The 27,803-nt window shown below is 59.2% G+C and overlaps 1 protein-coding gene across 2 annotated transcripts; it reads left to right on the top strand.

Moving 5' to 3' along the window:
* Positions 1-216: 216 nt before the first annotated feature.
* Positions 217-22,776, top strand: PTH1R (parathyroid hormone 1 receptor). Of its 2 annotated transcripts, XM_033131701.1 has the most exons (15): positions 217-356; positions 1,345-1,467; positions 11,753-11,855; positions 13,780-13,911; positions 15,495-15,605; positions 15,717-15,835; positions 15,991-16,085; positions 16,316-16,511; positions 16,993-17,146; positions 18,639-18,699; positions 19,049-19,115; positions 19,378-19,472; positions 20,148-20,289; positions 20,400-20,441; positions 20,929-22,776. In XM_033131701.1, exons 2-15 carry the CDS (start codon positions 1,393-1,395, stop codon positions 21,304-21,306), a joined length of 1,770 nt encoding a protein of 589 aa, XP_032987592.1. In that variant the 5' UTR covers positions 217-356; positions 1,345-1,392; the 3' UTR covers positions 21,307-22,776. The 2 variants fall into 2 exon arrangements, with proteins under 2 accessions (XP_032987592.1, XP_032987591.1); XM_033131700.1 differs by lacking the exon at positions 217-356 and having other exon boundaries at positions 1,076-1,467.
* The last annotated feature ends 5,027 nt before the right edge of the window (positions 22,777-27,803 follow it).

The raw sequence follows: 27,803 nt of genomic DNA, 5'->3' as shown, positions 1-27,803 counted from the left end.
GTCCGGGGCAGGGGGCAGCGGGCAGCGGGCTCCGTTCTGCCGCTCCACACACCGTGTCGGAGGCGGCGGAGGGGGGCGGGGGCGGGAGAGGCCCAGGGAGGGCGCGGGGGAGGGAAGCGGCGCCCGGCCGCGGGGGAGGGGGGCAGCGGCAGACGCCGAAGAGAGGGACGCGCGCGGCGGGCGGCGGCTCCGAGCGGCGGCCGGGCGGGGGGCGCTGGAGGCCAGGCCGATCAGGGGGCAATCCCGAGAGCTCCATGAAGTCCCCCCGGGGCCGTGGACAGGGCGCTGTCCTGGGGAGGCTGTCGGGGGATCCCCGACATCCATGGCTAGGCGGGGGCCGCGGCGGCGCGCTCGGAGTAAGTCGGGGTCGGGGGCCAGCGCTGCGGGGAGGGGGCCGGAGTTGGGTAGGGGCAACTCCCGACCTGACCCGGGCTGGCGGTCTGGTCTGTCGGTGTCAGTCGGCGGCGCCTCTCGGAGGCCGGTGGAGCTGCCAGCCCCGCGCAGCTCGGCTCCGTGGCTTTTTTGGAAACTTGCAAATGTTTTCGTAGAGAGAGATGGGGGAGGGGAGGGAGGGAGTGACCGAAACGGAGCTCGAGGCTGCTGGAAGAACTGAGGCCAAGGCCGGGGGAGCTAGAGACAGACTGACAGGCAGACGGACAGAGCGTCCCGGCCGCAGGCGCGCTCCAGCGGCGCGAGCGCAGGCGGGGCTCCGGCCTGAGACGGGGAGGGGGTGCTGGAGGCGGCCGTGGACAGGATGGGGATCTGAGGGGGCAGAGAGGCTGGGAGCTGGCGGCCCGACCACCGAAGGTTTCAGTGTCGTTGCAAAGTTGGGATCGCGTCCCCAAGCTGCACGCCCCGAGCTGCTCAAAACGCGCCCCCCGCCCCCCCTTAAGCTCACCGCTGAGCTAAAAATAACAGCCCCGTGCGCCCCCCGCAGACCGCGACCCCAACCCCTCCCCCGACCCCTCCCCCACTGGGCGTGGGGCGAAGCCACAGCTCCCAGTTCCCCAAAAGAAAAAAAAGAAAGAAAAGGCGGCGCGGGGTGGGGGGGAGCAGGGGGCGGGCCGGGGGCGGGGGGCCCGGCCATATGGATGTGATTTCTCCGCTCCGAGGCAGACGGGCAGCTCCGCAGCGCTCGGCGCCCGCCCGCCGCCCGCCCGGCCCCCGGCTGCCTCCCTTCCTCCTCCCTCTTTCCTTTACACTCGTTCACTCGCTAGCCCTCGGCGCATGGGCCCCGCGCCGGGCCCCGGGGCCTCGGCCCGCCGGCCCGCCGGGGTACCCTAGGCCCGGGCGTGGGCGGGGCAGCCCGGCTGACGCAGCTCTGTACCCCACCACCATCACCAGGGCCGGCGGCGGCGGCTGCCCCGAGGGACAGGGCCCTAGGCGGTGGCTATGGGGGCCGCCCGGATCGCGCCCGGCCTGGCGCTCCTGCTCTGCTGCCCGGTGCTCAGCTCCGCATATGCGCTGGTAAGTCCCCCGCCCGCACTCCAGGACTGGCTGCGGGCATGCTCCGGAGTCCCTGGGCGGAGGAGGGGTGTCCAGGGCTCAGAGTCTTGGTTTCCCCGAGGAATTTGAACTTTGGGTGGGGATTCCCTCCGACCCGGGATCCTCCGATGCCTGCTGTCTCCGGGGTGTCTGAACTATGGGTTGTCCGTTTTGAATCCTGGGTTTGGGGTTCAAGGTCTGGAAATCTGTGTTTGGGGATCCCCTATTTTCTGCTTCTATGAGCACCACTGCCCTGGTTGTGTCTGCCTTGAAGATGACACTGTGATCTAGCAGGAGACTGGGCTTTGGCCCTGATGTAGGGTCCCACAGGCTTTGCTCTGTTTTCTGCAAGTTTTGTTTGCAATCCCGGATACGGGGCGGTGGGTCTGAAGTCAGAATGATCCAGGCAGGGGTAGGATTTAGGGGCCCCCTCCAGCTCTCAGGATCCCATGCCTGCACACACACATGCACTCATGCCCAGCTTTACCCAGAGTGGAAGCTGTTTGCCCAGGGAGGCGAGTGTGGTATGGCATAGAGGGATGGACATCCCCTTAATAAGGAGACTGACCTCACAGAACATTCCCCCAGGAGAAACACTCTGGAGGGGTACTGGGGTGAGGGGACCCCTAGGAATATGGGCGGACCCCTGTCTCTACCCTTTGAGAGCAGAGGCCAAGAGGGAACCAGAGGGAGAAGAAGAGACAGAATGCGAGATGAGAGAGAGGAGACGAGACAGAGACGAACAGGGGGTAGGGATGAGAGCTGCCGAGAGCAGGAGGAATAGACAGACCAAGAATAGCAAAGAAAGATAGGGAGAGTCTGGCAGAAAGCAAGAGCTGGAGACACAGAGGGGCAGTACCCTCCTCATCCTGGGCCAGGGTCTTGGGGGCCATTTCCAGGAAAGTCAGTCAGATCCCACTGCAGCCCTGTCCCGGGGGACCAGCGCACTGCTGAGGAGGCTGTCTGCTGTGTGTCTGACTTCAAGGCTGCCTACCCCCACACCTCCCAGGTGAGGGCATCTGCCTTCTAGAAAGACAGGCAGGTCGGCAGCCTCCTTCTCCTGATCAGCTCCCTATTCAGGCAGAGCCCCAGGGAGAAGGCAGTAGTTCCAGGATTCCTGCAGTTCTACCTAATGCCTGTGTAACCTTCACACCTGTTTCCCCATCCGTAAAAAGACAGCAAGAAAGAAGCATTTGCTTCAGAATCCCCTGATTCAAGGCTCTCCTCTCCACTGAAGGCCTCAGCATGCCCCGTTCACCAGTGCCCATGCCCTCACGACTCTGGCTCTCCAAAGCCAGAGGCATCGCCCATACGTGAGGACTTGTAGATGGGGAAACTGAGGTCTAGAGGTCTTGTTCAGTGGTGTCCCAAACCCTGATGAATGCCAAGGCCCAGAACCATTTCCTCACCCTCCCCTTGGGCTAGGCTCACTTTTCCCAGATCCCCCTCCAGGGTGTGTGAGTATAGCCAGCGTGGTCTCTGTGCACATATGTACATGTGCACATAACTGTCGAGGGACAGACAGGATAATGGGCTTGGGTATCTTGTGAGTATGTCTGTGTATCAGAGCAGGGCTCTGTGAGACTCTGTGCATGGTGTTCTCTGAATCTGTGTGAGTGTCTGAGTCTACGGGTGAGCTCACGTGTGTCCGGAGCTGTGCGTCTGCTCATGACTGGCGGGAGCAGAGTTGTGCATGTATGTGTGTGTGCGCATTTGTGAGCACATGTACACCCAGGTCTACTGGTTTCTTATTTTTATTTAATAAACGCTTCTGTAGCACTTTGTACTTGCCAGACACTCTTCTAAGCACTTCACAATGTTAACCAGTTTAATCTTTGTCTCTGAGAAAGTTTCTGTTATGGGACCCATTTTTTAACTGACCTGACTCACACAACCAACATGCTCCTTCTTTATTGTATGCCAACCAAGTGCCAAGCACTGTGCCTCTATAGGGTGAGGGGTTAATGGGTTTTCCTACACTGATTTCTGGGGAAATGGAGGCACACGCAGCGAGTTTACCTGGCTTAGCTCTGGCCCAAGGCTGAGGATAGGACTGGAGGAGAGATGCCAAGCTGGGTCTTCCCCAGGGCCTTGTTGAAGAATCTGTGGCTAGGCACTCAGGCTGTGAGTACACTGGATCCTCCCTGGTGTCAGAGCTAGGAGATATGGCCTGAGGGTCACCCAACACCCTGTGGGCCCCCTGGGATCAGCTGGAGTCAACAAGAGGCTAACAGCCTGCCACTCCCTCTCCTGAACCCAGGCGCTTCTGCTCCCACCCAGATCTGCGCTGGTGCCCACAACCTCAGCCGATAGCCCGTCACCAAACCTGTATGCTGCCTACCCCGCCAGCCCCAGGACCAGGCTCACGTCTCCAGGGACCTCACAGTCGGGGACCAAAAACTGTCCCCCTGGGAGCACACTGGCTGTGGTCAGACTCAGCTGGTCCACCAGGAAAGAGTAACTGTGAGGCTAGGGGTCAGGTGAGGTTTGGAGGGAGGGATAGGCCCACAGATTGCGAGTAGGGGGTGAAAGGGTGGTCTTATCCTTGGGGATGCCTCATTCTAAGGACACCCTCAGCATGCACACCTGTGAAGGAGAAACTTCAGGGGAGAGGCTGAAGGTCAGCGTGGGGGGCTGGCCTTGAGTGTAGAGATCTGACCTTGGGGTTGGACTCAGGAGGAATGGTGGTGGGTGGAAGTGCAGGGGACCGCTCCCAGCCTGCTCTACGGCCAGTTTGGCCACAGGGCTCACTTTTAAAGACAAAGGAACGAACATGGATTGAACACTGGCTGTCCCCACATTCTGAGCTAGAAACTCTCACAAATGTTTTCTCATCCCACCCGTTCACCCACCCATTTTATGGGAATGGGCCTCGAGGGTACCACGGGGAGTCTGCGGGGAGGTGGGAGAGGAACCCGGGTCTTCCGACTCCTGCACTGAGCTGCTTCCTCCAAAGCAGGGTGAAGACTTGTGCTGGCAGGAGACCCCATGTCCACTCTGGGTTTTCTTTTCCTTTTCCTTCCTTTTCTTTCTTTCTTTCTTTTTTTTTCTTTAAATAAAACCTTTCTGTTGTTCTACTTTTATTTTCTTAATTTTAATTTCGTAACTGACACTCAAATATGTTCTTTCTTATAAAAGAGTCAAATAATACAGGTAAAACAAACGTCATTCTTGATTACTCCCAAGCCCTAAAAAGGGGAATTCCTTTTTAGAGAAAACCATTTTTCACAGTCTGGATGAGGGATGTACCCCTAACCTTTTTCTGTGTGTTTCCGAAAGGCACCTTTTTGTGCGCATATTAAGTAGATAGTTTTGTTCTACTATTTTGTTTGTTTTTAAATAAATGGTATCAGTTTGTAGACAGGGCTCTGCCACATGCATTTTTCTACTTAAAGGTATGTCTTGGAGACCTTGGTGTCGGTAAATGTAAATCTTTTTAAATGCTGCATAGTATTCCACAATCTGGGATTTCAGCAGCAGTTCCTACGTATGTACATTTACATCATTACGTAACTTAAGGGTGTGTGTGTGTGTGCACGTGTGAGCGCGCGTGCGCGTGTGAAATTCCAGATGGTGGCAGGGAAGCTCCTTGAAATGCCCTCTCGTGTCCCCGTGTGACCATTTCCCTTTGGGATATTTCTAGATTCTGTCATTGCTGGATCGGAGAACATGCACATTTTTTATTTTCATAGACATGGCCAAACTGCCCTCGAAAAGCCAGTGCCAGTTTATATTCCCAACAGCAAGAGTGAGCGGAGGGTCTCTTGCCCACGCACTCTGTCTCATAGGAGAGTGTGAGGATTCTTTTCTTTACCTTTGCCATTGTGACCGGTGAAAAATGTCTCGTCATTTTAATTGGCCATTTACCCGTGAGCTTCTGGACTTTGTGTTGGTTTATTGTCCGTCGTCTAAGAGCCATTACGCTTCTTGCTATGGGTCATTTGTCTCTTTCCTATTGATTTGCTGAAGCTTTTTATATCACCTGCCCTTAAACATCCAACCCTCTCCTCACCCCCCAGCTCTGGGAACTGCCTGTGGACAGAGGGGGGGGGGGCGAGCCCTACCGAGAACTTGGGTTTTCTTCGGAATGTTTTAATGAGGCATCAAGTGGCCTCCCCCAGATTCCTGTTGTGGGCCTTCTGGGGACACTCCCTGGTCCGGCCACCACATCTGGAAGACAGCTCCTCAGACAGAGTCCCCAGGAAAAAGAAAGGGTGGGGTGGGGATTTTGCAGACCCCTGAAATTGTCTGCAAAATGTAGTGTGGCTGGGAGAGGGTGCAAAGTTTTGCTCAGATTCTCAAAGATATCGGAAACCTTCAAACCCTTAAGAACCCCAACTCTGGGACCAGCCTTGTATGGAGGTGAGACCTGGTGGCATCGTGTTCTGTCGATCAGGCTATGGTTTGGGGAGGCCATACCGTCCTTCTGGGCCTTGGTCCCCGAGCCCAGGTTGAGGCCGCCTGTGACGATTCATCCTGTCCTAGCGGCCACCTCTGCCATCCCAGGCTCCATCCCACTGCCTGCCCTACAGGCATCCACGCTGGCCAGGATGAGCGGCGTCACAGTGCCCCCCCCAGCCCCGAACACAGGCAGCCTGTTCAGGAAGGCCTGGCGAGGGGGAGGAAAAGTCCGCACTTGTCAGCGGTGGCAGGCGGAGTGTCCCCGGCAGGGAGCCCGTCCCAGCCTGCTCAGCCGGACAGAGTGAGGGCAGCAAGGGGTGGGGAGCAGTCCCTAGCCAGCTGGCATGGGCAACATCGAGGGGTGCCAGCACAGGTCCCAGGAGTAGAACCTGGAGAAGAGGTGCAGGAAGGCCAGGAGGTCACGAGGAGGGTCTCCTGTTAGCCAAGGTTTTCTCCTTCTGCCTTTTCTGGAGATACAAAGTCTCCTTGCTCCTAATACCAGGGCACAACTGTCCTCTGCCCAGTTGGAGCTGAGCACAAGCTGCCATCACTAACACCACCACCTGACCACCTTTATGCCTACCTCCAGCGCTGAATTACCTCTGTGGAGGCTGCCTTAGGTGCTCTGCCAAAAGGCGCTTGCTTGACGCAGCAAAAGATATAATACAGAAGGATTGGAAAGCTGGTACTGAGGCTGGCACTAGGGGATCCGTGTGGCTGGGTACTTCTTCCTTCTTTCCCTACCTCCAGGGTTGCAGCTTCAGTGTCCAGCAGACCTTAGCTCCAGTCCTGGCCCTCTTCTTTTTAACTGTGACTCTCAGCCTCAGTGTCCCAGTTTGTAAGATGGGATGTGGTGGAAGGTGACGGACGTGTGGCTAATGTCCATGAGAAATGGCTGGTGCCAACAGGCAGAGGGGCTCCTGCAGGGCAGGAGAGACTGGCCAAATCCAGGGATGACCACCAGGCTGATCCGCTTCTTCTAGGGCTGAGCAAGAAGCCAACAGCTACTTTCCCCGCACGGGACCAGGCTGAACCCAGGCAGAGGGATGGATGGATGACCCAACAGGGCATCCCGAGGCTAATACATGCAGCAGAAGCTCCTTTCCCAGAGGCAGAGGTGTCAGCCGCTGAAGAAGGATCCCTTGTATTTCCTCCATAGTTTTACCCTGAGGAGGAGAATTTAGGCCTCTCTGGGATCACAGACAGCAAATGTGTGGAATTTGGCAGTTAGAGGAATTGAGAGGAGTGGCTCTCATTTGGTCGGTGGCAGGAACTGGCTCTCTCCACCACCACGGTCACCGGTCACCGTCACACCTCCATCATCATCACCACTCTTGACATTGCCACCTCACTGTCCTCACTGCCACCATCACTGCCATCCCTGGTTCCAACACCATCCTCAGTGGGGTCTCCTTGGGAGCTGAGTTAGAAGGAGCTGCTTGCTGCCCGGTGGGAGGGGTAGTGAGCTGATGGCTTTTCTCTTCCTCTGGGCTTCTGAACTCAGGAAATGAGAAACACATCCGGGCCTCTTGACCACACACTACTCTCCCTGGGACAGCAGCTTCTAAGTTTGTAAATAACATTGGCTTCCAGCTCCCACCTGCACCCTGCCTGGAGCCCCATAAACACCAGCTCAGGTGCTCCCAGGCTGCCTGTCTCCCTTTTCCCCCAGCTCAGGACTGGGGTCATGTCATCATCCCGCCCCTGCGTGTTCACAAGCTGCACGTGTGCACACAGGAAGACTCCGTGGGAAGATGTGCTTCGGACCTGAGCCAAGCCCTAGGAGGGTTAGGTCAGGGGCAGTCGGTCCGAATCCCAGGTCAGACGGAGGAGGGATGGGGATTTGGACACCTGGCCCCAGCGTTGGGTGGCCCCATCAGTGGTGGGTGTGGACTGACTCCTGGCCAGGACCCAACCCAGGGTCCCTCAGTCCTTACCCCTGAAACTCAAGATCCACAGGCTCTCTGGACCTAAAATGATGAATGTCTGAGCCCTCCTCACCAGGAGCTGGGCCAGGAGGACCCAAACTCTGCAGGGGGCGAGGGACTGGTGGGGTGGGGGAGGGACCAGCATGCGGAGGAGTTGGAGTTGCCAGGCCAGGAGGCGAATGAGAGCTGTCAGCATTTTCCCCATCACCCCCAGGAGATTAGGCCTCCTCAGTCAAGGCAGAGGCAGAGGAGGGGCACTGGTGCCCCCAAGCCCAAGGTTGGGGGTCTGGCAGTGACCTTGAATCTTACTGTGAGTCCAGGGGGGATCCAGAAATGCAGGGAGTTATTGGGAGGTCCTTCCTCCCCCAAAACTCTCCCGGCACACCTCACCCAGCAGGCCCCCTTATTACCTGCCTCAAAGCCTCCCTGGAGTCCCCTTCCCATCCCCCTCACTGTGGCCCTCTGCACTCAGTCATCCACCCAGACAATCTCCCCCTGCCACTCTGGGTTCCCAGCTCAAGGGGACCCATGATGGCCGGCAGCGGGAGAGCCCACAGCCAAGACTTGGTGCTGCTGTTACTAACTAACAGTAGCAATAACAGCAACCGGCGTTTCCTGGGCCCCACCCCTGCCGGGGCTTTTCAGGCAGTACAGCAGGTCCTCGAATAATGTCATTATAACATTAAGATGCCATAGGAACTTAACTCTTGTTTATATCAATTAGCCTATGGTGAAATTGGTTTCATATGTATACCTCATTTGGCTTCAAGTCGCAGAACCTAGCGAAGATGTTAAGTGAGGATTTGCTGTACCTCGTTTCATCCTCACAGCAGCCCTATTGTCCTGATTTTGCAGGTAGAAAAACCAAGGCACAGGGCTAAGCGACTTGCCCACAGACACAGAGCCTGTCAGTGGTGGAGGCAGGAGTCAAGCTCCAGTGCTGGTGGCAGAATCTCCCTGGATGAGGAGAGGGTGCAGCTGGAGGGAGGGGGGTGTGGGGGTGTGCGTCCAGGCAGGGGAGCTGCTCTCCCAGGCGAGTGGCAATGCCTTTGGTGTGGAGCTGCCCTGCTCTCCTTGGGGCGGTGATTCCTTGACTTGGGCTTCCATTCCTCTTGCTACAATGGCAGTTCTACCACAATTAGGTGACAGAGAAATGGGTACTACAGTTCAGGGAGGCCAGAGGTGGGACCACTGTTCCTGTGGATGAATGAAGGAGTTTGGGGGCTACTGGGTGCTAGAAGCACATACCTCCCCCTCTACTGGGCATGCCCAGACCCACCATGAAAACGAGACTCTGTAGAAGAGGGTGTGCCTCTTGGCCACGGGGAGTGAAGCCAACAGCAAGCAGTAGGGGCTGAGCAGACGCCCTGGGCCAGCTCCTGGTCATCACCTGCTTTGCACACCTGTGTGTCTGTCAGTCTGACAAAAGAGCAGTTGCGACCAATGACTGAGTGCCTTTAGGCCGTCAGCTGTGACCCTCAGTCACATCAGTGAGCTGGTCTGTCTATTGAGAGGGATGGTGTGCCAGTCGTTAGGGCCTGGTAGAAGCCTCAGTCAGTCAGTCACTCAGGAGCTTCCTGTCGTCTGGGAAAATACACTGCATTATGTTTGTCTTGAGAGAGCTGGAGGTGGGCAGAAGGAGAAGGGGTAGTGGGGAAGGGTGTGGTGAGGGAGTAAGGCAGAGGTGGTACTGACAGTGGTTATGGGGCTGGTAGCAATATGGTGATGGCAGTGATGGTGCTAATGCTGCCTTTGGTGGTAATGGTGCTGGTGGAAATAGCACTGGTGGTAGAGACGGTGATGTTATACCAGCTGTGATGGTGCTGATGGTGGTCACGGTGGTTACACTGATGGCAGTAGTACTTCGTGCTCGTGGTGGTAATGGTGCTGGTGGTGCTGGTGGTGCTGGTGCTGGTGGTGGTAATTGTTGGTGGTGTTGGTCAAGGTGATGATACTTGGTGGTGGTGATGGTGGTGGTGATGGTTACTGATGGCGGTATGTATTGCAACAAGAGAAATGGTAGTGAGGGGGTGAGTGGGGATGGGGTGGGCAGGGCAGCTACACAGGAATCCGAACCCTTCGCAGCCTGGATCCCCAATGTCAGAAGCACAAAGAGAACTTCAGGCTAGTGTTGGAGCCCCTGGATTAGGGCAGGCCGGAGCTGTCCTCCCTCAAGCCCCATCCTCCGCATGTACTTCTGCCCCAGCCTGCTCAGCCATAACTGGGGGGTGAGGAGGAGGGTGGCTAGAGGAGCTGTGGGGGCCAGCAGCAAGCACGTGGGAATCCACTCCACAGCTTCCTGGGGGCCATGGGCTTTGGGTCCAGCTGAGGTCTCAGGGTCCAACTCAGACTTGAGACACGCAGAAGCACAGACACCCACAGACACATGCGCACGGTGCGGACCTTTGCCGAGAAGCACATGTACACGTGCACGGTCACACACACCTCAGGCTCATGTCCCACATGTGCATGCTGGACAACCCCCCGTGAGAACACACAGGCGGGCACACACCAGTGCACACACCGGCCCAACAGCGTGTGCGTCGCCAGTTGAGGATGCGCTGCCACTCAGACGCCCACGCGCAAAGACGCTTCCGCTAAGTGAAACCAGCAGAACCCAAGGCTGCTGAGCCAATTGGAGACTCCTTGGCCCTGGAAGCCCTTGCTGCTGCCACCAAGAGACTCGGTCAATTAACTTCTCCCTGCAGCCAGGCTCCTTGACTCGCCCCTGCCAGCTTGCCAGTCTCCACCTGCTAGTGCCATCCCTTCCCCCACCAGACTCCTTCCTTCCCTGCTTCTTGCTGGTTCTCCCACCCTGCGAAGCTCCGTTCTGGCTGAAGGGACCCGGCCCTGCCATGGGATGTCTGCGGGGTGCAGCTCTGTCTGTTGAGGGTCTCAGTCAGGGTCTAGGCTCTGCCCTGTAGAGACTGAGGGGACACAGCCCTTCTCTGGGTCTGAGAGGGTCTCAGATGACATGTCCTTGTCCTGGGGGCCCGAGGGGATGTATTAACCTCTGTGGTCCCCCTCATGGGAGTGACTGGGCATGGGCACACTGAGCTGTTCCCCGGGCAGGATGCTGCCTTTACCCTCTGACTCTCTTCCAACCCTGTCAGGGGAACAGAGGCTCAGGGTAAGACCCCACCTCACCCCCATGATGTCCCTGTTCCCTTCCTTAAAATGATGCTGCTCAGTCCCAGGGGGTGGTAGCCAATGCGTGAAGCTGGAAGGAAGGGAAGGAAGGAAGTCCATGGCAGAGGGAGCAGCAGGAGGAAAGGCCTGTCCACATCATCAGAACACGGCCTGCTTGGATGGAGAGAGCTTCCGGAGAAGCAGGGGGATATGGGTGACTCCCACCCGCAGCCTGCACGGGAGTGCTCTGCCCAACCCAGACCACTGGCAGCACTTCCTCCATCCTCTCCCTCTGAGGAGGGTGACAGGGGAGGAGCTGAGGCCCTCACTGCTCACTGGGGAAAGCTTTGACTGGGGAGAGGGCCAAGATGGAAATCGGTGACTCCCAAGGTCCCCCAGGGCGCCCGGTTTGTTTCCCCAGAGCTCAGCACTCCCTATCCACTCCCACTCCCACCCAGGTTCCCAACAGGCGGTCAGGATCCTGTGAGGATCCATCCTGGGACATTCCATCCTTTCCCCAAACACCCTTGGGAAACATACTGGACGGAGAATCTCAGTGGCTGCAGCCTGTGGGGTTACTGGCAGGCAGGCAGGCGGGAACCTCCTCCCCCTTTTCCTCTGGTAGGGCAGCCCTACCCCTTGGTGCTGAGGCTTCCCATCTGTAAAATGGAAGCTACACAGGCAGACTTCCCTCATTCTAGAGTCAGGGCCTTTGGAAAGGAGGGAACCCCTCAGGGAGGTTGGGATGGTTGTGGGACCTGCTGCTGTGCGGGGAAGTCCTGCCTGCAGTCTGACCTTCGACTTGGCAGGTGGACGCAGATGACGTCATGACCAAAGAGGAGCAGATCCTCCTGCTGCACCGCGCTCAGGCCCAGTGCGAGAAGCGGCTCAAAGAAGTCCTGCAGAGGCCAGGTGGGGGCGGAGTCGGGGGTGGGGCGGGGCCAAACGAGGAGGGGCTGGGGGCAAGTCAGGAGAGGGAGGGGCCACAGGAAGGTGGGAGCCCAGGATGCAGAACCAAGTGGCAGGAGGGGAGGGTGGTTCAGATAAAGGGGTGTTGGGCCAAAGTGAGGACCGAAAGTTAGGTGGGTCAGCGGAGATCAAAGTCAGCAGGCTGAGATGCCCTGAGCCTCCCCTCCCAGGGCGGGGGAAGAGTGGTATGAAGGCAGCAGATACAGTAGAATCATCCCCAAGGGGCTTAGATCCGCACGCCAGGATCAGGCACACAAGCTAGGGTGCCAGACCCCACTGGGGTGGGCTGGGACAGCTTTCTGGAAGAGGAGGTATCCAAGGCAGGTCCAGAAGGATGAGTAGGTCTTTGAAGGAGGCCACTTGGGCAGAGGGCAAGGCAAAGATGTCCAGAGTCAGTAAAATCCAGGGTCCGTGGTGCTGGATGGGGAGGAGCATAGAGGGATGGGCAGCTTCGATTCTGTCAGTCCTGGCCTGGGAGAGGGTGCTTGACCTGGAGTCGGGAGGGCTTCCTCCCCCCAGCACAGCGTCGCCATGGCACCCCTGCCACGGTGAGGTCCGAAGAGGTGCTCTCCCGACTTCACAGCTCCTGCACTCATCTCAAGCTGGTTTCCTCCTTGAGTCCATTTCCAGAAGTGGGGACGGGGCCTCATTAGCACCCACCCAGGCCTCTGAAATCTAATTAATCTCATTCACCCGGAAGAGGTCAGACCCAGAACAACTGACAAGAGCAGCTTCCTCCCTGAGCTGGCCCTGAGGCTCCAGGTGGGGGGTGCTGTGACACACCCAGGATATGATCACCACACAAACACAACTCTAGCACACTCCCTGGGACTCCCAGGGTCTCTGCGGTCACAGCCCCGGCCACATGGGACCCACCGGAGGCTCCCTGGTCCCTGCCCAGTCACACCAGGGTCTGGGGGGATCAAGTGGGCACCCCTCACTCTGGGTCCTGAACCCAGCCCTCTTTCTAGTTGTGGAAGCCTGGAGGCACCTCCTTCCACCCCCACTCCGTTCATGATCCAGCCCTCTCTTCCCACTCCACCCCTGCTCCTACCACCACCCTACTGATGGGTGCAGGCAGGAAAATGGGCACAGCTACTCCATCCCAGTCCAGGGTGTCTGTTCTCAGCTTCCCACTGTTGCCACAGATCCCGACATGGGAGGGCGGGGACGCCCTGGTGGCTTGGGCTGCAGACTAAGGAACACAAGTCAGATAATGAGGCAGAGTCCGCAAGCATTTCTCCCGTGGAGAGAAAGGCCAGCCAGGCCCCATCTCAGATGGAGTCTCCCGCGTCACTTGTGGGTTGCTTATGAACCCCTTACTCAAGTATCCTAGGTCAAGGGACGGGGTAGGTAGACTGGTTTGTCCGCCCTTGACAGCTGCCCACTCTTGCTCTCGGCTTCCACACCAGCTTCTTGAGCTGCCCAGCGCTCTGTCCGGGCTTCATTTTCACAGCGTAGCCTCTCGGTTGACATCACCACTACTGTCTGCTTTTGCCATGCGCCCCCTGGTGGGGCTTTCGTCTCCTTGGAGGACTCTTGCTCTTACTCTGGGTCCCAGGACACCACCGGTGCCCACATGTTGCCCACATTTACCACTAGTTGACCCCACACCTGCATGGTGTTGGCTCCCATTTCAACACTTCTTTGACAGTCTCCATCTCCTCCGATGACTTCTGCCCCTGGCAAGCACTTTACAGTTTATAAAGCATTTCCTCACCTGTCGCCTCAGCTCTCCCAACAGCCTGAGGTGTCAGCAGGGTAGGGGATGACCCCCGCTGCATAAAGGGAGAGTCTGAGGCAGGAGGGTACCATGGGTCTCCTGCTGTAGCACAGGTGACAACCATAACTGCCCTGACTTCTCCAGCTGACATAATGGAAACAGATAGAGGATGGGCATCTGCGTCCACATCAGGGAAGCCGAGGAAAGAGAAGGCATCTGGGAAACTCTACCCTGAATCCGAGGAGGACAGGGAAGTGCTCCCTGGCACGCGCAGAGGTACGTCTGTGCTTCCACGCAGCCATCTGAGGCCGCCGCTACTGTCTGCCCACTGCTCTTGGAAAGACGGGGGCTGCTGCCCCTCCCCAGAATAGCAGGGGAGGGGCTGGGAGGAGACAGCCAAGGGGGCAGCATGTGGAAGGGGCAGGCAAGCTGGATGGGCTCAGCCCCTAGGGATGTGGGCAGGGAACTTGCTCCATGCCACTCTGCGGGGGGGCGGGGGGCAGGGGGCAGGGCTACGGCCCCTCCCATGGAGAAAAGACAGAGGGGCAGGGAGAGATACAGAGAGACAGGGAGAGGCTCAGAGACAGCGAGAGAGAGACAGATAAAGAGAGACAGAGAGGGGACCAGGAGGCACAAACTGGGACCGGGACTCAGTATATGAGAGGAGGGTGCACCGAGCCACAGTGAGGTGGGCCATGGAGACAGGAGAGGACGGTGGCCACAGAGGGTGGGGGCAGAGCCAATGGGACCAGGGGAGAAGAGGAAAGAGGAAGGGAGAGGCAGGGTTGTGTTGTCCCCCAGGAAGGTAAGGAGAGACAAATTGAGAGCCCAGAGCCCAGACTGCAGCCACAGGGCCGGTTTGAACCGGCTGGGTGGGCAGCAGATTCCAGATGGGCCACATCTGGGAGGCTGTGGTCACCCTGTGGCTCCCCAGGGACCAGAGGGAATTGTGGGCCTGGTCAGGCGGGGCTGGGAATATGGTACCCAGGACAGAGAGTCTTTCACCAAGCTGGGGTGGGTCCAGCCATCTCGGCAGCCTTCCAGGATGGCTGGAGAGTCCTGTGTTTGGAGCCCTGAAGGGGGCAAGAAGGGAGCTGAGGGGTGGAAAGTGGAAGAGTCAAAGGCTGAGGACCCTCCAAGGTCACTTAGCATCTCTGTTGACAGGCGGAGAGCCCCCCAGTGGGACGTGTCACCCTGCCTTGAATCTATAATGAGCACTTAGATCTGAGGAATTGTATCTCCCCCATGAGTGGTTGCCAGAGTCTCATAGCAGGTGCTCAGGGCGGGCCTTGGATGGTGGTGGGAGTGTGGGCTGATATGGTCAGTCCCAACTTCCCAGTGAAGAAACTGAAGTGCCAGGACACCTGCATGAGGTCAGCAGCTCTTTGGAAGTCCAGCTGGCACTGGAAACTAGACCTCCTGCCTCCTGACCATGGTCCCTGGGCCAGGGGCACGTAGGAAGCATTCTCAGCTGAGGGAGTCAGTCTGGTAACTTGCCCTTCTCTAGGGACACTTGGAAGGTGGGAAAAGAGAGAAGCCTGGCCAGGGGCTGAGCACTTGAGGGCAGGGCCCTGGGCTGATGACCTCAGCAAATCACTCACCTCTTTTGGCCGCAGCGAGCTAGTCTGAAAAATAGGGCCAGCGCCAGTACCTGCATCCAGGAGCTGCAGTGAATTCTGTGGGGCCAGGTGGGTGCAGGGCACAGTAGGGAGTAAGGGTTCAATACAGTATCTCCAGAACATTCCAGGCCTGAGTTCTCCAGTCCTGGGGCGCAACTGTCCCTGAGGGAGCCAGTGACTACAGGTCACTAACCATGGACTTGTCTGATGTCCCCCACCTGTCTGTCTCTGTGGGCACAGGACGCCCCTGCCTGCCTGAGTGGGACCACATCCTATGCTGGCCATTGGGTGCACCGGGTGAGGTGGTGGCCATGCCCTGTCCTGACTACATTTACGACTTCAATCACAAAGGTAAGGCGGGCTGGGGAAGGGTGGGGACCACAGGGACACCAGGACTTAGAGCTCAGGGCTTCAGTGGTTCTAGACCTCTCTCCCCGCCCTAACCCTCCCACGGATCTGCAGGCTATGCCTATCGGCGCTGTGACCGAAATGGCAGCTGGGAGCTGGTGCCTGGGCACAACCGGACATGGGCCAACTACAGCGAGTGCGTCAAGTTTCTGACCAATGAGACTCGTGAACGGGTGCGAGCCTTCCCCAACCCTCCCCCAACCTGCCCCAGCTAAGGCCTCCCCACCCCGTTAGTGACTCCTGACCTAGTCCTGACTCCTCCAGCAAGCCACTTACCTGATGCTCACGCGAGTCCCAGGGCTCTGACGGTGCCTCCCCACCTGCACAGGAGGTGTTTGACCGCCTGGGCATGATCTACACCGTGGGCTACTCCGTCTCGCTAGCTTCCCTCACCGTGGCTGTGCTCATCCTGGCTTACTTCAGGTGGGCGGGGGGCGGGGCGAGGCCGAGGTGGGAGGAGGGTGTGGGCGGGGCGGGGCCGAAGTGGGAGGAGGTGGGGCGTGCTCGGGGCGGGGCCTGGGTGTGGTGTCTCCTTTCCTTCGCTGCCCCCCTACCCCTGCCGGATGCCCCGGTCCACGGCGCACAGCCCGGCTTCCTGCCCACCCACCGCGCGTCCCGTGCCCCCACCCACGCTGATGTCGCTCGCCCCGCAGGCGGTTGCACTGCACACGCAACTACATCCACATGCACCTGTTCCTGTCTTTTATGCTACGTGCCGTGAGCATCTTCGTCAAGGACGCGGTGCTCTACTCTGGCGCCACCCTCGATGAGGCCGAGCGCCTCACCGAGGAAGAGCTGCGCGCCATCGCCCAGGCCCCTCCGCCGCCCGCCGCCGCAGCCGCCGGCTACGTGAGTGCGCCCCTCCAACGGCCCACGCCCCGGGACTCCTTGCCACCACTGGCTTCGCGGGAGCCCCACCCGGCTGCGCCTGGAACTTCCATCCCGACCCTCGTCCATGCCTGTCTCCTGCCACCACTGGCTTCAGGCCACTCACACGCACCTCACTGTGTCGCTCGCACCCCTCAGCCCTGCTTCCAGCGCCTACTGCCAAGGGCTTTGTGAGAGTCCCTCACTCGGCATAGTCATCAACACTCCTGATTCAGCTCAGTACCCCCAAATACCCACCTCTTCACCTTGCCTCCTGCCACTGTCGTGAGTGCCCTCCTGCCCCTGGCAACAGCCTGCTACACACCCTCAGCCCCTGCCCTGGGTAGGGGCCCAGATCAGAGCCTGCCCCTTCCTCTCAGATTTGGCTAGCACCACGTGTCCTGTCTCCCCAACTTCGCAGCTGTAGACCTGGCCCTCTGGCTAATACCAGCTGGTCTCCTAGGCTGGCTGCCGGGTGGCTGTGACCTTCTTCCTTTACTTCCTGGCCACCAACTACTACTGGATTCTGGTGGAGGGGCTGTACCTGCACAGCCTCATCTTCATGGCCTTCTTCTCAGAGAAGAAGTACCTGTGGGGCTTCACGGTCTTCGGCTGGGGTATGAAGGCACGGCGGGTGGGGAGGCACAGGCAGGTGGGACCATGGGTGCCAGGATGAGAGGGGACCACTGAGAGGAGGGCACCCACACAGCATATCCCATCCCAGACATGGGGCCGCAGGTGGGCGGCCTGCCCCCCCTTCTGTGACTCTGACCCCATCTCAGACTCAGGGAACAGAGCATGGCCGGGGTCAGGGTTCACCTGGAGTTGACTCAGCCTGGGATTGGGGCTCAGCCTAAGAGAGGGAGCTGGGACTCCCAGGTCAAGATTCACCTCAGGATCAGAGTGGGATCTTGGATCAGAGGTCATCCTGGAGCTGGAGTTCGGATCTGAAACCCTCCCTCCACACTGAACCCTGTTTCCCCACCAATCCCCTCACTGTGTGGAGCTGCCCACAGGGTCCACGGCCCAGAGCGCAGGCCGGGCTCTCAGCATCAGCTGGGCTCCGGCAGTGCCCCTGCGTAATGGGGAGCTGGGGCTCTGCTCTCCTCCCCCACAGGCTCCGGGATCAAGTTACTGATAATTGTCCATTATTGTTGGCAGCTCCAGGGCTTGGCTGGGCTCTGGGCGACTGGCCAGACTGCAGAGGGGTAGGCCGGGTGGCTGGAGCCCTCCCAGCGCTCAGCACCCAGAGGCCCTCAGATCAACAGCCACAGCCTCCCTGCTCCTTGGCACACACTCTGACCTTGACCTCACCCATGGCAAGCCCCAGAATTGGGGGGAGACTGGGCCTGGTCCCAGGAGTTGACGCAGGCTCTGGGGCCAGAGGGTGTTAGGGTGAGCAGGAAACACACACCGAACTGTGTGGTGCGGGAATGTCACAGCGCTTTTTCTCGTCATAAACCCAGGTCACACCCTCCCCCTCCCAAGGGTACTCAGGCCTTGAATAAAGTGTAGGGGGATGGAAGATGGGGACCTGGGCTCCCTTCCTAGGGGCTGAGCTCACCCAAAGGTACTACATGCCATCTGAGCTGGCTCAGGCCAGGACACGCCGAGGTTCCCCTGTGGCCCTTTACCCAGCCTGGAATGACAGCCCTCACTCCTTCCAGCCTCATCCAAGGGGGTTAGGGCCTTGTAAACTAGGTGGGGGTGGGGGTAGGGGTGCTGGGACAGACTGCTGATAATAGTCCCCCATAGGGAACCCCCAGCCCAGAGCAGCACCCTTTAGGGGAGGAGAGGGGGAATGGAACGGGCGGGGACAAGTTAGTGTGTCACCATGTGCCCAGCCGTGCGCATATGTGCATGTGTGTAGATGCAGAATCAAGATGAGGGTAGAGGCCTGAGCCTCGAGGGAGGCGGCTGGGGCGGCAGGGCCGTACACACCACGGTCTGGCTCTGTCACCAAGCAGCTTATGTGCCCAGGGTGAGGGGGGATCAGGGACAATGACAGAGTAAGCTGGGGGTCCTCAGGGGGAGGGCAATGGGACTGGCGAGGTGGGCTGAGGAGACTCCGTGGACAGCCCCTCACACTGTCCCCCTCTGCACCCACAGGTCTGCCCGCTGTCTTCGTGGCTGTGTGGGTCGGTGTGAGAGCCACCCTGGCCAACACTGGGTAGGTCCAGGTTGTGAAGGGGGCGGAGGGCTCTGACAGGCCAGAAACACCCCTGGCACCCTCTTCTGTGAAGCATATGACGGGAACCTCCTGTACCCCGGCCCTGAGTGGCCCCAGCTTCAGGAATGTTTAGTCCAGTTTCAAGGCAGGTACCCCCTCAGGGTCACAAGAGGCTACTTCAAAAGAGACCTTTGATGATGGCGTAGGCCTGGCCACACCCAACACTCCCCTGTCCTGTCCTGTGTCCCCAGCAGTTAATGTCAGAGATGACCAGCTCTGGGGCCTCTCTGTGGGCAGGCTCCAGGTGGGACTAGGAGGGCGTGGGGGCTGATGCGTCAACCTCCTCCAGGTGCTGGGACTTGAGCTCCGGGAACAAGAAGTGGATCATCCAGGTGCCCATCCTGGCCTCCATTGTGGTGAGCAGGGGTGGCCACAGGGCTGGCTGGGGGTGTGGACACCAGGGACCTATAGCAGCTTCCCTGGACCACAGGGTCAGAGCCCCAAGGCCTGAGAAGCAGCTGATCCCCATCCTAGGCCAGATGGGGAAACTGAGGGCCCAGGGAGCCACCTGGAGAGGCAGTGGCAGAGAGAGCCCGGGCAGGGCCATGGGTCCCAGTGTCCTTGCTCCCCACCCTCTGGGGTGCAGCCTCAAGATGCAGCCCTTCCTCACTCCCACAGCTCAACTTCATCCTCTTCATCAATATTGTCCGGGTACTCGCCACCAAGCTGCGGGAAACCAATGCCGGCCGGTGTGACACGCGGCAGCAGTACCGGTGAGCCATGCCTGCCATGCCCAGGCTCCGCAGAGTTCAGGGGCCATCCAACCCCAGCACCATGTACAGAAGCAAAACAGGTGGCCCCAAGAATGAGCCTGTTTCAAGGGAAGGACCCAGCTCCTGACTCCCTGGCTGGCCCCACCCTGCAGTGATGGGATCCGCCTGGCCTCTGGAGGCCCTGGGGGCACCCCAAAGCCAACCTAAGCCACTTGGTGCCAGGCCCTGCACTAGAGTGGGGTTCTGCAAAGGCGGGACAAACCCAGACCTCTCCTCAAAGAGCTGGTCGCAGGGAGCCTGAGGTACAGGTGGGCCACGGGTGGGCTGGGGAAGGCACAGCTCAACTGAAGCCTGAGAAGTGGGCTGTGGGATAGTGAAGTGAAACCATGGGGAGTGGAGGAGCCGAGGGACCAGCAGGTGCAAAGGGCCCTGGGACAGGGCGACTGTATAATTTATGGTCCACTCCAGGACACCTCAGAACCAAGGGGCCCTAAGGAACACTTTGCTGAGACGACAAAGTGCTGTTGTCCCAGGCGAACTGGCTTGAACTCCTCTGGTGGCCAGAGCCTCAGGCCCCTGGGTGGCTTCTGAAGCCTGGGGCTGGCAGGTGGGGGTAGCACAGTGCCCGTGGAGGGGAAGTGGCTCTGCCCTGACCTGCCTGCCCTGCTGGCCCAGGAAGCTGCTGAAATCCACGCTGGTGCTCATGCCGCTCTTCGGTGTCCACTACATCGTCTTCATGGCCACACCATACACCGAGGTCTCAGGGACGCTCTGGCAAGTCCAGATGCACTACGAGATGCTCTTCAACTCCTTCCAGGTGTGCGGCGCTGGCTGAAGCCTGACGGGGGACGGGGGCGGGGGTGGGGGGCGCTGCTTCCACCCTTTCCAGATGCGGGCTCGGCCCTGACCCTGCGCCTCTCTCCACAGGGATTTTTTGTCGCCATCATATACTGTTTCTGCAATGGTGAGGTAAGTGGGGGCCACGTGGGGGCAAGGCAGGGAGGGTGCAGAAGTGTCAGGAGGTCTCCCAAGTCCTGTCCCCCCGTTCTTCTGCCTGGTGCTGCCTTTGTTCCCCCAAGAACATCCCTGAGGACATTCTGAAGGCAGAGAGGAGTCTTTCCAGATGATTCAGGCTCGGGAGGTGCTAGGATTTGTGGGCTCATCCATGTCTGGCACAGCTCGTGTCTTCCGTTGAATTCTCTGTAACCCAGACTGGCCTACTCAGCCACCCTTGGGCCCATCTGAGCCTTGTAGATTCTTCTGCAGCCAGGCACCATGTTCTGAGGAGGATGCTGGGGTTTTACTCAGTCTCGGAATTTTCCAGTAATTCCTCCTGTCTGTTTCCATCCAGTGCCGAGTGTTGTAGGGACAGAGATGGGGCCACTGCTGGGGGCAGGCGATAGGGAGCCGAGGGGTTGGGCACACCTGATCGCCCACCCTCCTCCTGCCCCCCCAGGTACAGGCCGAGATCAAGAAGTCCTGGAGCCGCTGGACACTGGCACTGGATTTCAAGCGCAAGGCACGGAGTGGGAGCAGCAGCTACAGCTATGGTCCGATGGTGTCTCACACGAGTGTGACCAATGTGGGCCCCCGTACGGGACTCGGCCTGCCCCTCAGCCCCCGTCTACTGCCCGCTGCCACCGCCAATGGCCACCCCCAGCTGCCCAGCCACACCAAGCCAGGGACCCCGGCCCTCCAGACCACACCACCAGCTGTGGCCGCTCCCAAGGATGACGGGTTCCTCAACGGCTCCTGCTCAGGGCTGGATGAGGAGGCCTCGGCCCGGGAGCGGCCCCCCGCCCTGCTGCAGGAGGAGTGGGAGACAGTCATGTGATCGGGGGCCCGAGGGTTGGACCTATGGACGTAAAGGGTGGATAGACGGACCAAGAAACGGGTGGTTGGACGGTTGCCCACTCAGGGCTGGGCTGGGAGGACAAAACAGGAAAAAAAAAAAAAAAGAAAAAAGGGAAAAGGAAGCAGTGTGTGGCTTCCTATGGTCTGAGCTGGGGACTCACTCCAGGAGGGAAGGGGGCTGGGAACCATGGGTCACTTCTGGACGCTCCACTCAGGAGGGGGGTCTAGGAACCATGGCCAGTCCCTGGGGTCGGGGCATAGTCCAGCACAAAGGGCCTGGGAGAGGCCATTGTCTGGGTCAAGAGGCTCAAGTTTGCTGTCACACAGTGACCCAGTGGACCCATCCAGGAGTTGCCATCAGTTGCTACTTCAACTGCTCCCCGCAATTGTACCCAGTCCCCATAGGGGGCTCAGGCTGCCTTTGGTCCAGGCTCCCCTAAGCTAACTCTCTATCTGCTCGTCCCCAGTCACTGTCCACCAGGGCTGACAGCAGATCCCTTGGTTCCCTGAACACATAACCCAAGCCTGAGGCCCCTGCTACCGGCCCTTTCCTGCCTGTCTGATGGCCATGCTGTGCCTCCTGGAAGCCGGGGCATTCAGGGAGCCCTCCACTCATGACCTCCAGCCCCGACCCTGGACCTGACTCATCTCTAGCAACCAGACAGAAGGTGCAGGGGGAGTGCCGGGGCCATCACGTGAAAGTTGAGCTGGGGTCTGTGTTCTGGCTCAGGAACTGTCAGGAAAGCAGAGGTCTGGACCCAGAGCGCTGGCTGGGGGGGTCTGTAAGCCTCGCACATCCATTACTATGGACCTCAGATGGCCGTGAGCATCGCCCCGACACCCACCCACCACCTTACTCGCCCCTTTGGCCCCTGCACAGCCCAGTCTTGGGCCCTAGAATGGCACAGGCCCTCCTCAGCCTGACACTCTGAGAAGTCACTCACCTGTGCTCCCTGTGTCCCCCTGTGCTCTGGCCAGAACGAGCTTGCCTGGACTGAAGGTGGCCCTGCCTCTGAGCTGGTGCCCCAGCCTGTCCCCTCCTTCCGCTCATCTCCAGCTCAAACGGTGGTGTTCCGCTCCACAGACTCAGCATCCGGGAAGTACTCCCGTCTCCACCAGCACCCTCCCCGCCTTTGGGGGCTAGGTGACAGGTCATGAGGCCAGGGTCACAAGCTGACATTGGCGTGGTAGCGTGGGCATAAGACCCAGCCCCACCTGTCCCTCCAGATAGTGGGCGGGGCAAACAACTGTCCAAAGGCCTGGTGCAGCCTTGGAGCTCCACGTGGCATGACCTGCTTGGGATGGTGTGAGAAAGGCTCAGGCCAGGACCTGAAGGGCCACGGACCCAGGCTGAGTATCAAGAAATCCTGTGAATGCCAGAAGTCCTAGAGGGAGAGCCACATTTAGAAGAGTCCCTGTTCTAATGTAGAGACCAGAGGAGGTCACACAGGGTCAGGGGAGGCAGGTAGCCGGGGGGAGATGGTGACAGGGGTGGGAGGTGCTGTTAGGAAGGACCCTGGATGAGGCACTGGCAGGAGGAAGGAGCCCTAGGCAGGATAGACCCCCCAGCCCCCTCCCAGGGGTGTCTGATGCCCCTCTCCAGAGTTCAGAGCCACAGGACCGCCAGACCACTGGACCTTCAGGGCAACTCACCCCACCTACCCCACAGGCAGTCACTGAGGCCCCAAGCTTCTGGGCCCCGCGGCCCATCTTCCTCAGAAGACTCCTCCTCAGAAGGCTTCTGAGGCCCACTCACCCTGAAATATTCAGACTAGGCACCCCTAGAACAGGACTGTGCCTTGCCCCCTCAGAATGGGTGCCTACCAGGACAGAGTTGAACCCCTCCCTTCAGACTGGGGACCTCTCCACCCCACAACAGGGCTATGCTCATCCCTCAGACTTGTTACCACCTTCCCTTCAGATGGACTCCCCAAAATAGGGTTGTGCTTCCCCTTTGGACTAAATGCCCCCAGGACACGCTGGGTACCCCCCACTCAGGTTTGGTGTCCTCAGGCAGGGCCAGGCCTTCCACATGCAACTGGACACCTCCTCGATGAGGGCTGGCTCTCCCTCCTCAGGCTATGTGCACCCAGGCCAGGGCCAAACTTCCCCCTTTAGACTGGGTACCATTTCTCCCCTCGACTGGGTGCCCATGACAGGACAGTACCTCTTACAACAAGCAGTCCAAACCCCTAGGCCAGGACCGGGTCTCCTCCCTCAGACCTGGAGCTCCTGAGCCAGGGCTGGGCTCCCCACTCAGAGAGGCCCCTGAGCTGTGCCTGGGCCATCCAGGTGTTGGCAGAGGAAGCGGGAGCCCTCAGTGGGCCTGGCAGGCGGTCAGGACCCTGTTTGCCTTGAGCAGGGGCTGGAGCCAGGTGGTCACTTCTCCCTTCACGGCCTCAGAGCCCAGCCAAGCCGCAGGGAACACGTAAACACCAGCCGAGCTGGGCGGCAGGCAGCCAGGGAGGAGGGCGCCGAGAGACCCCGACTCCAGCCTCCTTGGCCGAGGTGTCCAGGCACCTCACGGGCTATCCTGGACTCCACGTTGAGCCAATAAGGTGTCCTGCAGCTCCCACCTGTCTTGGGCATGTGGACAGGCCCTGCCCTCTCTGGCCTATCTCCTGTTAGCTTGGCTGGGAGAGGGACCTCTGAAGACCCTTAGAAGGAATGTACCCTCTGGGGGGGCCCTGGAACACTAGCCTGGCTTCAGGGGAGTCTGGGTGAGTCCATAGATCCCAGCTCAGAGTGGGGCTTAGGGGTCCAGGGGCATGTAGGAGATAGCTGTGCCCACCCTCAACCACCTGAGCTGGCCCCACATGTCCTCCCAGAGTGGGCAGGCGTGAGAGTCCACAGCCTGCAGCCCTCACTCTGGGGAGTCTGTAAGAGGGAGGATAGAGGGGACTGAGTTCTCTGGAAGTTCAAAAGGGACATGACCCTGTCCAGGGGTCTGAGAGGACACAGCCAGCTGACGGGGTGTGAGGGACATGGACCTGCCCTGCCTGAAGGGTCTGAGAGGGTCCTGGTTCTGCTTCATCCTCAGAAGAGAGGTCTGGCTGTGGGGGCCCCAGGGATAGGGGCTGGTGAAGTGGGGCTTGCTGCACACACAGGCTGGGTTGGGTCCAGCCGCTTGTCCCTGAAACCTCCTCAAGCCAGTTCCAGGAGAATGATGCCAGCCCGAGGCTACCATGGCCAATCGAAACAAGCCTTGGCTGGGGCAGAGGAGCCTCCTCTTGGGCACAGGATGAGGGGACTCCAGTGCCAGGCAGGGGCCTGGGCCCTGGCTGGCTCCCTGTGTATGCTGTGTGATCCCGGCCAAGCTGCCTTCCCTCTCTGAGCCTCAGCTTCTCCTCTGAGGTCAGGTCCCTGTCCGGGTCTCCTGGCCTGTGTGGGCTCAGTACCCCACCCTGCTCCCCGGTGGACTCCTGGACAGGGCCCTTTTCCTTCCTTTAGGCAGACTTGGGGCCCTCAGGACCCAAGGCTAGGATATCCCCAAGTGGCAGGTTCCCTCCTTGTTCAGCTTCAGTCATGCAGATGGAGGGAGCCAAGAGATGGGGGGTGTGGATTGTGTGCAGCTCCTCCCTATCCAAGGGTTGGGGGTCAGGAAAGGGGCCATGGTTTGAGATAGAAAATTGGATTCTAGGCCTACCACCGCCCCTTCTGGCCTCAGCCTCCCATCGTGGGGGAGGAGAGGGGAGGTGGGGCCCCTTCTTGGGCCTGCATTAATTCTGCACCTACTATTGTTCAGGCCCCTCGACTTCTAGGTCAGTTTTAGTGGGTGGTAGGGAGGCAGGCTTCCATCCCCCTCACAGGTGTCCCGATCAGAAGGCCCCGTGTGCAGTTCTCACAGAACCACTGAGGCTGGGAGGTCACCCACGGCTCTGGTGGGGAACTGCAGATGGGCAGCCCCACGGCTCCGGCTGGCTTTGCTTCCCATTGGTGAGGAGGAAGGGGACAAGGCCAGGCGGGGCAAACGGGAGCCACCCAAGCTCCCTCCCCAGAACTCTAGGACCTGTGGTCCAAACTCCCTTCCCAGGCCTTGGCACACAAGGTCCTTCACCTGCTCCTCTCCACACCCCAAGCTGTGTTCTCCAGTCAGCCCAAGGAAACTTGTTCCTCCTAGGGACCCCCTGCCACCTCCACCCTTTTCCTGCTCCAACGTGCACGAGTCGGGGGACAGTCTTGGTGGGAAGCATGCCCTGCTCCCGCCCCCAATAAGCACTATCGGTGAGACAGACAGGTGTGCTGTGTCTGTTGTTACGTGTGTGTTTGTATTTGTGTATGTGTATCTGTACATGTGTGGGTCTGCTCATACATGTGCCTAGCCATCTATGTCTATGGTGTCTACCTATACTGTGTGAGTTTGTGGTTCCACTGTATGTATACCTGTGTCTGCGTGTGTGCCCTTGTGTGCTTGCATGTATATCTGTATGCCCATTTGCATGCATGCGTTTCGGTGTGTCTATTTGTGTGTGACTATATTGTGTATCATTATGTCTATCTGTGTTTGTTTGTATGTATGTCTGTATATATGTGTGTCTATTTGTGTGTGTCTCTGTGGACCCATGGGCTGAGAACGCCGCCTGTGGGTGGAATTTGGCCCACAGACATGTTTGGTTTGGCCCTCACAATATTTTCAACATCTTGAGCCAACATTTAAAAATCAGGATATTTCACATACAAATTCAGCTTTCCAGTTTCTCTTAAAAATTCAGAAGCCCTGGCAGCCTTGGACCTGCATTCCCATGAGGCCACTCTCCTCTGGAGCTGCATGGGGGCAGCTTCGTCCTCCCACCGTCCACAGCCTACACTCGTCTCGCCCACCAGCACCTTGAGGATCTGTTTGTGACCCCGAGGAGTGTGCACGAGTGTGTATGTGGGGGTGTGAATGTATGTGTGCATGCGTTCAATCTGAGTGGGGTGAATGCATGTGTGCGCGAACGTATGTGGGATATGTGAGTGCCTGCAAAGGTACATGCGGGGTGTGAGGCGTCTGTGTTGGGGGTATGCGTGTGAATGCACACGTGCACGTGTGTGCATGGGGGGTACGTGGCAGTATTTGTGACCATGTGGAGTGTGTGGGCCACTGTGGTCTGGCATGCTCAGCACAGGGGCCTCTTCCGGCCTTTGAGGGGGAATCGGATTCCCGGCTTCTGGCTGGGGTGCCTTGTGGGATTTATTTCTGTCTCAGTGCCCACCGGAGGCCTGAGTAATGGGAACGTTTAAAGAAAACCAGTAAATACATAGAGAAGGGGCAGGCTGGCCGGGAAACAGCCCGGACACCCCTGCCCAGCCCACGGCAGCCAGAGGCCCTGAGGCCAGGCCAGACCGGGGACGGAAGCAGCCTAGGACCAAGCGTGTACACCCACTCTGCTCTATGGATCGCCCACTTCTGCCCGTTCAGTGGGCGAGCGCCCCCTTCACCACCTGATGGCCCCTGGGTCAACAACAGGCATCTTGGGAGCTTGGTTCCGACCAACAAATGCTCAGGCCTGGCCCAGGGGCTAAGGGGACCTGACCCTCCAGGTGGTCCCTTTCCCTGCCAGGCTACAATGGGTCCACATCCCAGGCTATTCTATCCACACACAACTCACACGTGCGGACTGCCACAGGAAGGTTGAGGCTGCCTGTGGCCTGGCAGGGCTGGTGCTGCCCCAAGGTTGGGAGGGCACTCGACCCTCCACCTGGATCCCACACCCCCTGCAGTGCCTGGCATGGGGTGGTGGTGGGGTTCTGCTGCTGCCCTGGGGACATGGCCCCACTGTGCTGGGTTTCAGGGTGACTGAGCACCACTCTCGGGATCATGTGTGCTATCAGCCACATAGAAACGACACAGGTCCCGTGGGAAAGGACAGAGGTGCTTCCTCTGGTGGGGCGATGTGTTACACAGGACTCACTTCAGCAGTGGGAAATGCACGTTCTGCTCACCCACACTCCCCAGGGGCCCCGGTCGGTGTCTCCTGCTGCCCCCTAGCGGCCGTGTGAGGACAGTGGGGCCATAAAGGCTGCATGGAGATTCTCGTCTATGGGGTCTCTGGGCTGGGTGCACTTGGGGGCCCTTAACGCCCCAGGACCCCACCACTCACTACACCCAATTGTAATGCCCAGCCAGACGGTTCTGGGGGAAGCGACGTCTCAGACTGACCTGAGGGAAGGTCCTGGCTCCCAGCACAGAGCGTAAGACCATCTAGAAGGTCAGCTCCTGGAGGGCAGGGCCTGGTCAGAGCCCCAGCTGTATCTCAGCCCCCGGGATAAGGCCCAGCACAAGGCAGGCACTCAGGAAACAGGACGAATTCATGCCTGGATCCCAGCTCCCGCAGGGGAGGGCAGTGCTGCAGCCGGCCCTGGACGTGGCTCAGAGCCCCTTGCAGAGGCCACCTGAAGATGAGCTGGCACGTCACACACAGGAGCACAGGTGGTGAGCAGCAGCAGGGAACCCAAAAAGGGCACTTGAGGGGGGACAGGCAGAGTCCAGGGGCG

This window comes from Rhinolophus ferrumequinum, chromosome 17 (genome assembly GCF_004115265.2).
Source record: "Rhinolophus ferrumequinum isolate MPI-CBG mRhiFer1 chromosome 17, mRhiFer1_v1.p, whole genome shotgun sequence".
NCBI classification, from domain to species: Eukaryota; Metazoa; Chordata; class Mammalia; order Chiroptera; family Rhinolophidae; genus Rhinolophus; species Rhinolophus ferrumequinum.
The sequence above is the reverse complement of the archived record's forward strand: the minus strand, read 5'-3'. Positions and strand labels throughout refer to the sequence as shown.